The following is a 14,188-nucleotide window of genomic DNA, read 5'->3' as shown; positions in this document are numbered from 1 at the left end:
CTATTTTGTAATATATTATGTAAATTAAATTTCAGTGTATTATCAAATTATTTTTGTGTTATTGAAATATTTTTGCTGCTTTGGCAGGGCCATGCTATCCAGCCAAAGTTAATTTTCAAGAACTTAGTGAGGAGAATAAGGAAGTTATTAGAAACTTCCAAGGAAAGACTTTGTCGGAATTGACAACCTCTATTATGGAGATAAGTGCTAATGAGGAGGAAAATCAGTTGAAATTCAAGCATCTACTTCAGATGTGTTTCTTGTTGCCGACAACGATAAACAAAATTTTTCTGGTTCACTTGTCGTCCATTCTTTACATGGACGCAACACGTGAACGGAATTGGGGTGGTCATATGCTCAACTTTCTCATCAAGGACATCAGAGATCACACATTGCAAAAGAAATATGCTGTTAATGGCTACCTCTATACTCTGATGATTGTATATTTTCATGAATCCACACACAAAAATAGCCCGCTGCATGCAATTCTTGGACCACCATGGGTGCAACATTGGACTAGAGAGTTGCTAGTTGAAAGAATACAAACTAAGATTAAGGATAATATGGTAACTCAATAGAATTCTTTCTTTAATTTCACTGTATTTGTTATAAATATATTGTGTAAACAAATATTTTTTCTATTTTAGGGCATTGTGAAAAGAGCATAACTAAGAAAACAACCAAAAGACAAAAAGAAGGGAGGGAGAAAGAAAGGAAGAAAAGAAAGAACAAAAGAAGCCACAAAAGAAGAAGACTATTTCTTCAGAAAGTAAAAGTGTTGCTGAGTCTAAGTCTGAACATGATTTAGAGGAGACACAAAAAAGAAGAAAACTACCTAAAAGAATGGCAAAGAAGTAAGCATTATTTTTTGATGTATTTTGTCAATTTTATTGTGTTTATTTTTCTAATAATTGTTTGCTTTTTCAGGATGGAATTCAAAAAAAGGAAGCACGTTATTGTAGATTCATCTTTAGAGAAAAAAACTGAATCTGATGATGAGTAAGATTCAGAATATATCATTGTAATGCTATGTTTTACTTTTTCGTCAAAATTTTATTTATTAACAGAATTTTTTGCATGTATTGTCAGAAGTGAAGAAAGCAAAAAAATCAAAAAAAGAAGATTGACAAAAAAAATTCACAAGCTTGCAAAGAAATAAGTATTATTTTTGTGTGTATTTTATTAATTTTATTGTGTTTATTTGTCTGATGATTGTTTGTTTTTGCATGATGGAATTCAAAAAAAAGAAACACGTTATTGAGGATTTATCTTCCAAAAAAGAAACTAAATTTGATGATGGGTAAGATTCAAAAACTATCATTGTAATACTATGTTTTTCATTTTCATCAAAATTTTATTTATTAATAGAATTTTTTGCATGTATTGTCAGAAGTGAAGAAAGCGAGAAAATAAGAAAAAGAAGATTAAAGAAAAAAATAAAAAAACCTGCAAAAAAATAAGTGTTTCTTTTCAGTGTATTTTATCAATCTTATTGTGTTTATTTGCCTGTAGATTATTTGCTTTTTCATGATTGAATCCAAAAAAAGAAAACATGTTACTGAGGACTCATCCTCCCAAAAAGAAACTGAATCTGATAATGAGTAAAATTTAGAAACTATCATTGTAATGCTATGTTTTTTCCATCAAAATTTTATTTATTTATAAACAGAATCTTTTGCATGTACTGTCAGAAGTGAACAAATACAAGAAATAAGAAAAGCAAGATTGAAAAAAACAAATGATAAGCCTGCAGAAAAGTATGTGGTGCTTTTCGGTGTATTTTCTCAATTTTATTGTGTTTTTTTCCCTAATGATTGTTTGGTTTTCCAGAATACAGGAAAAAACCATTGATATTCCAAAAACTGGGTTCCACTCCACAGAAGCTCACTATAATTTTTTGCAAACGTAAGATTCAATGTCTGAAATTCTTTCTTTGCTAAAATTTTCTAAAACCTTATGTAATTACTCTAGTTTTACTGAATAATGTTTATTTTCTCCTTAGAATGCCACATGTAAATTTGGCAAGTGAAAATGATCCTATGTTTCTAACACAGACAAATTATCAGAGCACTGTAAATCAACCAAGTGATAACATGTAATTTTTGTTTCTCTTACCATTTCTTTAATTCTTGTGCTACCATATTCTGCTTCTGATTTCATATATTTTTTTTTAGAAAAAAAGTCCTTTAAGATTTTATACAAGAAAAAAATTGCAACTATGTAATAAGTTCTCATACAACAGAAGTTGTATTTTTATTGAATGCTTGAGGTGTAGTTGTGATGATTTCGTTGTATTTCAGGTTTAAAGAACAAGAAGAATCATTGAATGAACCAGCTCCTGATAATGAAGGAATAATAGATGATAATCCTAAAGGACAAATGATTGTTCTTCGAAAACAGACTTATTCTCAATCAGAATCATTAGACATGTGAGTTTTCCAATTCACTTTCAATGTTCTATCCATTGAGTTAATCATTTGCAATAGAATGTTTACTCCATATTAACTTTTTCATTTTTTGTTTTCCATAGAGTTCCATTTCAAGTATGTGCTCCTCCTTTAGAAACACCTGTCTCAAGTCCTCCCAGAATCAACAAACTGCTAAAAAGTCTTTCAGGGAGGAAGATATAGAAGAAAAAACTATTAATACATAAATATTACTTAAATTTCTTTTCTAATATTTTCGGTGTATTTAGTTTGTCATTCGCTGTATTGCTTTTGATTTGCGGTGCACCTGGTGTTGTTGTCCTCTTTTTGTTGTAACTAGACAACAGAATATTGATTTTGTCCATTTTGAGGGACTTTTGTTGTTTTGGTGTCATTTTGTGGATGTTTTATTGAGTTGCATGTATTTTTAAATAGTGGTATATTTAGCTCGTAGTTCGGAGTATTTCATGTAAATTGTGGTGCACTTGATTTGGTTATATTTAGGAGTAGCAAACGGGTCTAAATCCGCCGGGCCAGTCTGCGTAACCCGCCAGAAAAGGCAGGCCGGGCTGAAAAATTGGGACCGCCAAATAGCAAAAGTCCGCCTAAGCCGCACCGCTTAAACCGCGAGCTTTGGAGGGGCGGGGCGGGCTTTCCTGCCGGGCTTCGTTTTTTTGGCAAGGGGATGTTTTTGCAACTTTCTTGCCAAAATCCAACTTCTCCCAATCCAACTTACAAGAGAATGAAGATGAAAATTGAGTGTTTTGGATTATATTTATTTTGCTTTGGAGACAATATTTATAATTACGAAGACTTTAATGTTTGTGAATATAAAAATTATAATTTTTTATGCCTTTAGAAATTATAAATTTATTAAAATGATTATGAAATTATATATATTATTTAATAGTTAATAGTAAAAAAAAAAGAGGAGATTTCGCAGGCTTAGCCCACCAGCCTGCAGTTAGGCAGGGCGGGGTGGGATTTTAGGACCACCTCACTCGGTGGAGCAGGACGGACTTTCGATGGGGCGGGACGGGCTTCCCCGCTTGCCACCCCTAGTTGTATTAATTAAATTTCTTTCTGTAATCCTGCAGTCCTCCACAACTTCCACATCCTCGATAAGAATCTCATGAGAAAGTAGCTCTACTAATGTGTAAGTTCTACTTAATAAAGTTCTTTTTCAATATTTTCTGTATATTCTTAAACTATTTTATGTGTCACTATGCAGTCAACCACCCGCTCAAGTCGTGAATAATAGAATAATGATGATTGCCAACGCTGCATTGAAGAATGACTTTTCTGCACCATCATTTAGCCTTGGCTTCTCTCAATCAAGTGAGAAAGCTACACTTACTCAAGAGGGTGAACCACCAGCTGACAAGGAAAAATCTCAAGACAGCCCAATATTAGTGGAAGAGTTAGTTGAAGTCATAAATACTAGGGTTGCAGCAGCATTAAATTATGCTAAGTAAAAAAGTCTCTCACCAAAAAAGGTACAGCCTACAACTGAACTTCTTTGACAAGTTCAAAACTCCAGTGAGAAAAAAAGAAAATAACAGGCGATCTTTAGAAAAAAATGTTTTCATTGGATCACAAATATCAAGAATTATGATGATGGAAACTCTAATGAGTGAGAGATGATTTTTAAGGTAAAGCATGAATCTCACCTGGAAATAATCAGAATGCACTTTGATTCTTTAAAAGCCAAATCAGATATCGAAAATCTAGTAATACTAGAATAACATTAATAATTTTCTTATGAGTTGTGCCATATATATTAACTTTGAGTTTTTTGTTTGTGTAGGTTGTCTCGGCAATGTATGTGTCGAATTCTGAACAACAAAAAATTGAAAGATTTGAAAAATTTATATACTGTCTCCCCTCTGATATTGTGGTAAGCTGTAGTACATTGAAATTTTGGTGTATTTTAAAAATATATTGTTTGTTGTAACTATTTCTTTCGGTGTATTATACAAATTTTGCAGAATGCCGCGTTGGTAAGTCATGAGGGCAAGTTCATTCATCCAGAAACTAACAAGCCCTTTCAGATTATAGACTATCAAGACTACATTCCGTTTTTAGACCAAAAAAAAACTTGCATCCCATCCATTTGTAAGCTTTCATTTATAAAACTTCTTAAACAATTCTTACATTAGGTGTCAATTAAACTAAAATATTATTCTATCTGGCCAAACTTCAGATATTTTCTCTAGTTTGCTATATGTAGCATTGCTGGATATAGATGGCGGATGTTGAAAAGAAGAAATTTCATGTCCTTGACTCATTAAACAAAAGATCTCCTTCAGAAGACATAACAAAACTTAATAAATTTGTTGTAAGTTGTTTATTTGTGTGACGTTATCATTTATTCATTTTGGTGTAATTTGGTGTTAAATATAGAGTTTCTTATACTTGGTTTTTGGTTTTTAGGACTTCATAATTTCACAAATGAGAGTGTTTGCTAGAGAAAAGCCTTTGATAGACAAGGATGAGGGTGTGGAAGCACCATACGTCAACATCAGTGGGCAGCGAACAAGGTATCAAATCTTTTTATTTAATAAATTTTACTGTGTTTTTGTTATTACTGTCCTATTTTAATGTGTTATTTTATTTTTGTTTTTAGATGGGATTGTGCAATATATGTGATGAAATGCTAGAGATAATTGACCCAAAAAAGATGAAAAAGGAAAATTATTCATGGAAGAATTGGAAATAGGTAACTATCTTTAAAAATAGAAAACTCTCTATTACTAAATTAACGGATTTTAATCAAGAAATTTCTTTAAACTCTAGGAACAAGTTGATCATTTTAAAGTCGAATATGCTTCACTCATTCTATTTGACGAAATGAATCAACTCAGAGATAAAGCCATTTAAGAATCTGAAGCCATCAAACTATCCAGGCCATCTGCTGCATTATTAAGTCTTTACTGTATATTGGAATCAGGAGATATTGATAGAACATAGTTTGAATATTGTAAATTGTTAAGAATTTCTATATTGGTTGTGTACAATTGTCTGTGCAATGTATAGTTCAAACAAATACATACATTGTATCTTTATAAATATTCAATTCAAGTTTTTCATAAATTTTCTTTGTAAAATTAAACTTCTATGAACCTATTTGTATTGTACTATATTGAAATGCTGTTAATCTAAATGAATCCAGGCTCAAAAAATGCAGGAAAAGAAAAATAAATTCTATAATACATTGAATTACTTCTCAAATATACCAAAAACTATTCAAATAAACACCGAATTCAGTAGGTTGAATTTCTACACTACTTAAGTATTAAATTATCTGTGTATTTTATATTTAATACAAACAAATCCCATCATATAATTGAAGAAACTAATTTCAAAATATGGTAAAATAAAACAAAACAAAAAAATATAAATACTAAACTTCATTTTCATAAAAAAAAGAACATTACATAGATTACATCGAAATTGTGTTAAATAACAACGAAATAGATTCATAAAAACACTGAAAATCTATCTTATTGTCTTGAATATCTGAACTGATAATTCATAATATGTTCATGATAATGACTGAAATTTGACTGTACCATAAAAAAGGTTCAACTACAAAAGGTAAATCACATATTAGCAAAACAATTAACACGTATAAACTCAATTTTTTTCTATTTAAAGAACATCACTTTTACCTCACTTAGAGTCTTCTTTTTCTTTTTCTTTGCAGCATTTGCAATCTGATTTTCCGTGTTCGATCCCAATCTATTTTTTGAACGTCCTCTTGTTCTAACTCGTGGAGGGCTTTGAAGCTCGATAATGTCTTCCAACGAAGCATCGTCTGATATAACGAACATTTTCTTTTGCTTTTGGCTTTGTGTTCTTGCATCTCAACCATAGCATTATCATAAGCGCGATGCAAAATCTCACTCAACTCCTCAGATACTAAAAACAATTTTTTTATACTCTCTAACATTCTAATTCTATTCTCTTATTGTTTTTTTTTTATTCTCTAACTCCTAAGTAAAACTCCTTAACTTCGTTATTTAATTTCTTTTGATTCAATTAAAGATTTATTTTTATTTTTTTATTTTTTAATTCATTCAATTATTTTGTAATTATATTATTATATATTTTTATTATATAGTTAAATATTATTGAATAATAAGATCCATTAATAATTTAAATTTTGAAATATAGTAATATTAACTAACAACAAATAACGGTTATAATAAAAAGTAATATCTAAATATACATATATCTATTGATGTTTCTTCTTTTAAAGTTAGTTCTAGTTTTTTTAGTACTAACGATATCAATTAAAAAATATTAATTATGAATATTATAAATAATCAATTTCGTAATCTTATAAGACATGAATTTTTAAATGATTATTTACTAATATATATAAAAAATAAAATATTTAATTATATTAATAATAAAAGAATTATTCAATCTTTTTTAAATATCAAATTTAAAAGAATAAAATTCTAAGTTATATGTTATTATTTAAATTACTACATTGGTGTTTTAATTTGTTAGTTAAAAATAACTAGAAGATTAATTATATTTTATAATAATAAAATATAATTATAAAATTATTATCATGTTATACATATTTTGTCCCCACTAATAAAATTTTCTGGATCCGTCATTGACCATGAACATTAATTTTCAAATACAAAAACAACATTATTCACCTACAGAATCATAAACTACCAACGAACTACATAACTAGAATCGAACCAGACCTCAACCACTTGATTCGATTCAAAATAATAATCCACTTCGCTCCAGTTCAATTGACAATCTGAACTTGAATCGTTCATTATCTTCGACAACAAAATACTTGCTCAAACCTGATTTCACAGCTTGATTTCAAAAGTTTTGATCAAAATCTTCAAATCAGATAAAAGAACATTAAACTTGAACGAAGAGAACGCAAAAAACGAAGAAAACATCGAGAAGAAAGAGAAACGCAAAAAATGCAGAGATGGAACAGAACGAAGAGATGCAAATGAGAAAATTCGAGAAATGAAACGAAATTTACATAAAAAAGACAAGTTATATATATTCGTATGTTGACTCAAAATCTTGTTAGAAATAACGGCCGTGAAAGTGAATTAAGTTAAAACTATTTGGTTGGACTTAATTAATTAAATAATTTTAATGTAGAGATTAATTGTTTGTCAAATATGATTTTATTTTTTCTTGTCACGCTTGTAAACAAATGTAGCCTAAACGTTAATGAAGTGAAAATACCCTTTTTAAACCTTCCTCAACAAACGCATGACGCACCCACATACTATTTTTCATTACAATCATTAATCTCTAAACAGTTGCAAACCCTCAACCTCAACTCCTTTTTCTCACCAATTACACCATAAACCCCCTCTAAATAGCAACACGTTTTTCCCACTACGCCACTTTAGGTAAAAGAAACTAATTAAAAAAAAATAGAAACCCATCTCAACAGTCAACACACACAAAATAGAGATAATTGTCTGCTTCTAATCCGAATCTTAATCACTCTCATCCCTCAGCTAATCAGTTCATTAATAAACCGCATCATTAAAAGTTAAAACCCAGAGCCAGAAACAAGTGTGAATTCAAAGCCACCGCACCAAACTTTTATAACCTTTCAGTCACGGCAAGACAAATTATTCAAGCAGCCCTTGTATTGTACTTTAGTTACTGCTCATATAATTATTAGTTTTTCTTTTTCTTTTAAAAAACAAACACCATATAGACAAATCACACACATCAGAAACAAAAACACAGTGTGTTCTTAAAAGACAACCTCTCTTTCTTCTTATTATTCCTATATATATTATTTTAATATTCATTGTTCTTTGCCACCTAACTGCTGCTTCATTCAGCTTAAGAAATAACAGGTGGGTTTCTTTGTCTGATTCAAAAACCAGAAAAAAGAAACCCCTGAAAAGAATGAAGAAATTCAAGAACTACTACATGCACTTAAGGCACCAGCAGCAGCACCAATCAGTAGAAAGAAAATGGGTTTTCCCACTCGCAATCGGTTCCTTACTCTCTCTCTTCCTTCTCTTCCTCGCAACGCTGACGTCACCTTCCGGCGGTTCAATCCTCCCATTCTACCGCTCCATAACTGCCACGTCATACTCCATCTTTGTCGAATCCAAGCTCCACGTCACCCCTCCCTCCCACCTCCCTCCTCCGCCTCGCCTCGCCTACCTCATTTCCGGCTCCGCCGGCGACGGCGCCTCCGTCAAGCGGACTCTCCTCGCGCTCTACCACCCTAACAACCGTTACGTCGTGCATCTCGACCTTGAGGCATCGAAGGAGGAGCGTGCGGATCTGGTTGAGTTTGTTAGGAGCCACGCGCTTTTCCGAAGGTTCCAGAATGTGAGAGTGATCGAGAAAGCTAACCTTGTTACGTATCGAGGACCTACCATGGTGGCTAACACGCTCCACGCTGCCGCCATTCTCTTGAGAGAATCGAGTGACTGGGATTGGTTCATCAATCTCAGTGCCTCCGATTACCCCCTTGTTACTCAAGACGGTTCGTTCTTTCTCTTTAAATTAGTGAACACTTGATCCTGGAAGCTCGAATCGTACAATTTAGTTAATTGATTTGAGAATTGGAATTATTGTTATTGTTTTCAATGGTGTTTTTGTTTTTGGTGAACCAGATCTGCTGCACACGTTTTCGTACTTGCCTCGTGATCTCAATTTCATTGATCATACTAGTAATATTGGATGGAAAGAGTGAGTTTTCTTTGAATTTGTTTATTCTTGTCAAATTGTTGATTATTTCATTGAGATAACTTTTTGTGTTGTTTTTGTAGTCACCAGCGTGCAAGGCCAATAATTGTTGATCCCGGGTTGTACATGAACAAGAAGCAAGATGTGTTCTGGGTAACACAACGGAGAAGTAGGCCTACAGCATTCAAGCTTTTCACAGGTGAATGATTTTGTTCTTTCTCTATTAAATTTCCATCGATTTGTATGTTTCTAGATAGCGGTGACTTTTTTGGAATGACCTAGCTTTCTGAAGGGTTTACGCTATTGGAGGAAATTCCTTTGAATTGATTTTGATGTAATTCATTTGAAGATTCAGAAACCATTCATGTATTTATTATATTGCATCATCAGTCATCGATTTCATATGAGTTGAAGAAACCTTTTGCGGTTTTTCGGGTACTTTTTGCGCCTCTTAGTGATTGTGAATCCATTTATATCTGGTGTGAATGAGCATATGACTTTTAATTTTTATTTGTTTAGTAGAACTTTCTGTTTTTTTGATCGACTGCAATATTTGTTTTCTTATGTTATGCTCCAAAATTGATTTGTCCTTTCTGATAACTGTACCCTTAGCCTACTTGTCTCTTAAACAAATGAGGTTGTATATGGAAATGGAAAATTATGACACCAACAGGAAATTGTGGTTATTTATGTTAATATATGAATTCTCTATGCTGCACTTTTTGAATCAAAGACAGCATCATCATCTATTCTGATTTGCCATGTGGTTGGTCACGTAGAGCTTCAGGAATTGTGAATGAAGATTTTTGTCTTTGTGTGACCCTATTTATACTTTTATGTGCATTGAAGTTGAAAGTTTCCAACAACTTTGTCAGGATTTGGCCAATGTTATGTAGTTTAGAATGCTGCTATTGCATGGCATAAGCTGACATGTTATTTTTGCAATAAAACGTGTTCTAGATTCTGAATAAAATTTTGGTTCCTTCCATAGTTCCATGATCAATTTTTGTAATATAATTTAATTTTGTATTAGCTTGAAACGTTATCTGGCCTCTAGGGATAATACTTAAGAAGTAATCATAAAAGGTGAATCTATTCCATCATGCTGTTTCCTGAATAAATGCCAAATATATGGTTTCTTCTTGCTAGACTCTGTTCATAACTGTTATTTGTCCAGATAGATATTGAAGTAGCTTCTGATTTTCCAACATGTTTCCAGAATAGTTCAAATTATAGTATGGCTGAACGTAGGACATTAAGGAGGTTAGGATTTTGCTGACATCTAAATTTTCACCATAATGATAGAAAACTTCCCATGAAATGGCTGCAGTCGGCAGTCCTAGAACACTTTTTATATGTTTCTTTCAGTTAATGTATGTCGAACCATTGGTCCAATTTCAGTGTTCTGATTTTCTTGTGATCGAATTTAAATTGATTGTATATGATAGTTTTGTTATGCATCTTGACTGCATAGTTTATCATTTAAGTTTAAGTAGTGAGCAACATGGAAGTTTAGGTTGTGGAAGTGAGAGCATTATCATAAATGATGACCTAAAACTTCTTTAATCTCTCCTGTTAGGTTCTGCTTGGATGGCACTCTCAAGATCATTCATTGATTACTGCATATGGGGCTGGGACAACCTGCCCCGGACTGCTCTTATGTACTACACGAATTTCATATCTTCCCCGGAAGGATACTTTCACACTGTTATCTGTAATGCTCAAGAGTTCAAGAACACAACAGTGAACAGCGATCTGCATTACATTTCTTGGGACAATCCTCCCAAGCAGCACCCCCACTACCTTAATCTTGCGGACATGCAAAAGATGGTCGATAGCAATGCTCCCTTTGCGAGGAAGTTCCACAGAGAAGATCCAGTAATGGACAAAATTGATGCCGAGCTATTATCCAGAGGTCCTGGAATGGCTGTTCCAGGAGGGTGGTGCATAGGAAGCAGGGAGAATGGGACTGATCCCTGCACTGAAATTGGTAATACCACGGTCCTCAGGCCTGGCCCGGGTGCAAAAAGGCTCGAAACATTAATCAGCTCTTTATTGTCGAACGAAAGTTTCCGTCCACGACAGTGTGTATGAGAAGAATCAGCAGGCACCCTCAGCAATCTTTCAGAGATTATTTTCCCCTGCCACTTGCTTATCAGTTTATATGTGCACCTCGGGTTAGCACGTTCAGTAAATTAGTGTTTTTTTATTGGTAGGAAAAAGGAAATAGTGAAAGTATACACATATTAGTTGAAGAACAAGTGAGATGGATCTTGTTACCTAAATGTGATCGAATCGGAGATGGATCGCCCACACTGTACTATTATGGTATACAAGAAAACTGAATCTGTAACCCCCCCAAGTCACCACTCCCTTCCATCTCACTTGGCTTGTGATTTGAATCCAATGAATGAGTAACCAGCATTAAAGGTTTCTTCATATGGTCATGTAGCTCAGAATTGGTAAGCTGATGTCTACCATTTATTGCTCTATTTGACATTTGGGACAAGAAAATGAGGGAAAGGGGATATTAGTTGTGGGGGGTTGAAAAAAAAAGAACAGAAACAAACGATGTGAAATTGGAATGGAAATGTTTTTTATGTATCTTAATTTTTTACTTTCTATGTTCCATTTGGTTTAAAGTTGAAGTTGTTGAATGGCCTAACTTTCTTGTTGACACTGCGTCAATGCATCTTATGGTTGGGTAGGTTCGTGCCACAAGCACTGAGTAACGAGAATAGATCCTCTCAATTTTAAATAATGAATAATGTTTTCGCCATGTGTCTATCACCACTGTTTAAATCATATATTGTCATTTGATTTTCATAAAATGTCCATCTTGACGAGGATAGATTAAGAGATCGAAAAAATATAAATAGACAATAATATTGTTGAACAATGTGAATAATAAAATTAAAAAAAATAAATTAATCTTAAATTTAATTGGTGAGATGAGTAATTAAATATCTAAAAAAGTATTTTGGATAAAAAGAAAGCTAATATTTTAATTTTAAATGTCTAAGCTAAGTCTTAATGAATTTTGTTTTAATGTTTGAAATATTTTACTCTTATTTCAAATGTCTTATTCTATTTTGTTTATAATATCTTATCAATTTTTTTTTTTAAAAAGATTGTTTTTTCTTCGTCGTTATCGTCTTTTTCAATTAAGTTTCTGCCACTTTTACTACTAAATTACTATAATTATCCCCACAATTACAATTGTTGTTGCAATCAAGATAACAATGAAGAAAAGATGGTATTATTAAAAGAAAAAAAATTATTAGAGAATAAAAGTAAGATGAAATAAAATATTTATGACAAACATCAGAAGTTAAAATAATATTTTATTTTTAGATATTTACATATATATATATCTCGAATGATAGTGACATGTGTTAATAACCTCTCCTAATGTTTTTAAATATCAATCTAAATTGTCCTGATGAGATGTATTTATATGACTTGCCAATAGTGTTGCTTTATAACTAGTAATTTAATCGATGAATCGTTTTCGTGTGGACGTGTGGTAATCTAATTTATCAATAATCTTATTTCATTAGATACTGTCTTATTTTTTCTTTTTCTCTCTTTCTTGCTAGTTCTTCCTATAAAATAGCCTTCAGTATATTTATCACGGTTGACTAGGTTATTAGGCTACAAAGTAATCCACAAGCCGATGTTTTGGAACGTTGATTATTGACTATTTCAATTTAAATAAATGCGTGTGTTAAGGTCGTTTGACTTGAGTATTTCTTCATTTTGCCGTAATGTTAGGTCCTAATCCAGCCCCCCATAGTGGAAAAGCTTCGACGTGTTAGAGTTAGGTCAAAACACACGAATTGTGTATTTGTGTTCATTTTACATGGAATGAATCTTAACACTCGTTTAATGTTTCATTTATTGGCCAACGGGACCATTTTGGGCTAGGTAGAACTTTCCATAAAAAATAGATCATCTCAATTTAAGTGAAAATTAAAAAAAATGTAAAATAAGTTTTTTCTTTTTGTCTAAAAATGAAAAAACAAAAACAGAAAAAGAAAAAGATAAGTTCAAAGAGTAGAGCACACAAGATTAAACCAAACTTTTTTTCGTTAGAGAGTAAAGTATCGTTTTTGTCCCTAATATTTGGGGTAAGTTTCAAAATTGTCTCTAACGTTTCAATCGTTCTATTTAAGTTCCTAACGTTTCAAAATTGGCTCAATGTTGTCTTGCCGTTAGGGATCCGTTAACAGAATTGATGGTGGGACAAAATTGAGACGATTTTGAAACGTTCGGGAATTAAATAGAACGAACACGTTGGGGATAAAAATGATATATAGAAATAAATTTTAATTTTATCCTTCAATAATATCAATTTTTTACTGTACATAATATTCAATTATTTTTTAATCACATTTAAATAAATTACACTTAATCACATTATTTTCATTCTAAATAAATTTTTTTATATTTTGATATTAACTTATAACTTTAAGTGTAAAATTATAAAAAAAATAAATTTATTTAGAATGAAAGTAATGTGATTAAGTGTAATTTACTTAGATGTGATTAAAAAATAATTAAATACTATGTACAGTAAAAAATTGATATTATTGAAGGATAAAACTAAAATTTATTTCTATGTATTGTTTTCGTCCCCAATGTTTTCGTTCTATTTAAGTCCCTAACGTTTCAAAATCGTCTCAATTTTGTCCCGCCGTCAATTCTGTTAACGTCCCTAACGGCAGGACAACATTGAGTCAATTTTGAAACGTTAGACTTAAATAGGATGATTGAAACGTTAGGGATAACTTTGGGACTTACCCCAAACGTTGGGGACAAAAACGATACTTTACTCTTCATTAAAAGTTGTTTCAATTCTTTTCCAAGCTTGATCTAGGTAACATAACCCATCTCACTCTTAGCGCCAGTTTTTGCCATCCAATCAGCAATGCTATTTCCCTCTCTTCAGATATGATGACTGAATATCCCAATTCCTAGCTAAAAGCTCGTGAATATTGACCACAATGTCATTATCACTGTGAGTTATGACTAGATACTCATCT

General features: G+C 32.0%; 1 protein-coding gene across 1 annotated transcript; it reads left to right on the top strand.

Moving 5' to 3' along the window:
- The first annotated feature begins 7,889 nt into the window (after positions 1-7,889).
- Positions 7,890-11,772, top strand: LOC107621450 (Core-2/I-branching beta-1,6-N-acetylglucosaminyltransferase family protein). The gene is made up of 4 exons (XM_021114377.2): positions 7,890-8,940; positions 9,071-9,146; positions 9,227-9,342; positions 10,723-11,772. Exons 1-4 carry the CDS (start codon positions 8,349-8,351, stop codon positions 11,235-11,237), a joined length of 1,299 nt encoding a protein of 432 aa, XP_020970036.2. The 5' UTR covers positions 7,890-8,348; the 3' UTR covers positions 11,238-11,772.
- The last annotated feature ends 2,416 nt before the right edge of the window (positions 11,773-14,188 follow it).

The sequence above is a fragment of the Arachis ipaensis genome, chromosome B10 (assembly GCF_059453495.1).
Source record: "Arachis ipaensis isolate K30076 ecotype BB chromosome B10, ASM5945349v1, whole genome shotgun sequence".
Classification (NCBI taxonomy): domain Eukaryota; kingdom Viridiplantae; phylum Streptophyta; class Magnoliopsida; order Fabales; family Fabaceae; genus Arachis; species Arachis ipaensis.
Note: the sequence above shows the minus strand (reverse complement) of the source record. Positions and strands in the feature narration are given on the sequence as shown.

Bases quoted from the DNA above. Each gene is read 5' to 3' on its own strand.
- LOC107621450 (XM_021114377.2), top strand. From the start codon at position 8,349: ATGAAGAAATTCAAGAACTACTACATGCACTTAAGGCACCAGCAGCAG. The intron at 8,941-9,070 runs GTTCGTTCTTTC...TTGGTGAACCAG, and splicing joins CCCCCTTGTTACTCAAGACG to ATCTGCTGCACACGTTTTCG. The intron at 9,147-9,226 runs GTGAGTTTTCTT...TTGTTTTTGTAG, and splicing joins AGTAATATTGGATGGAAAGA to TCACCAGCGTGCAAGGCCAA.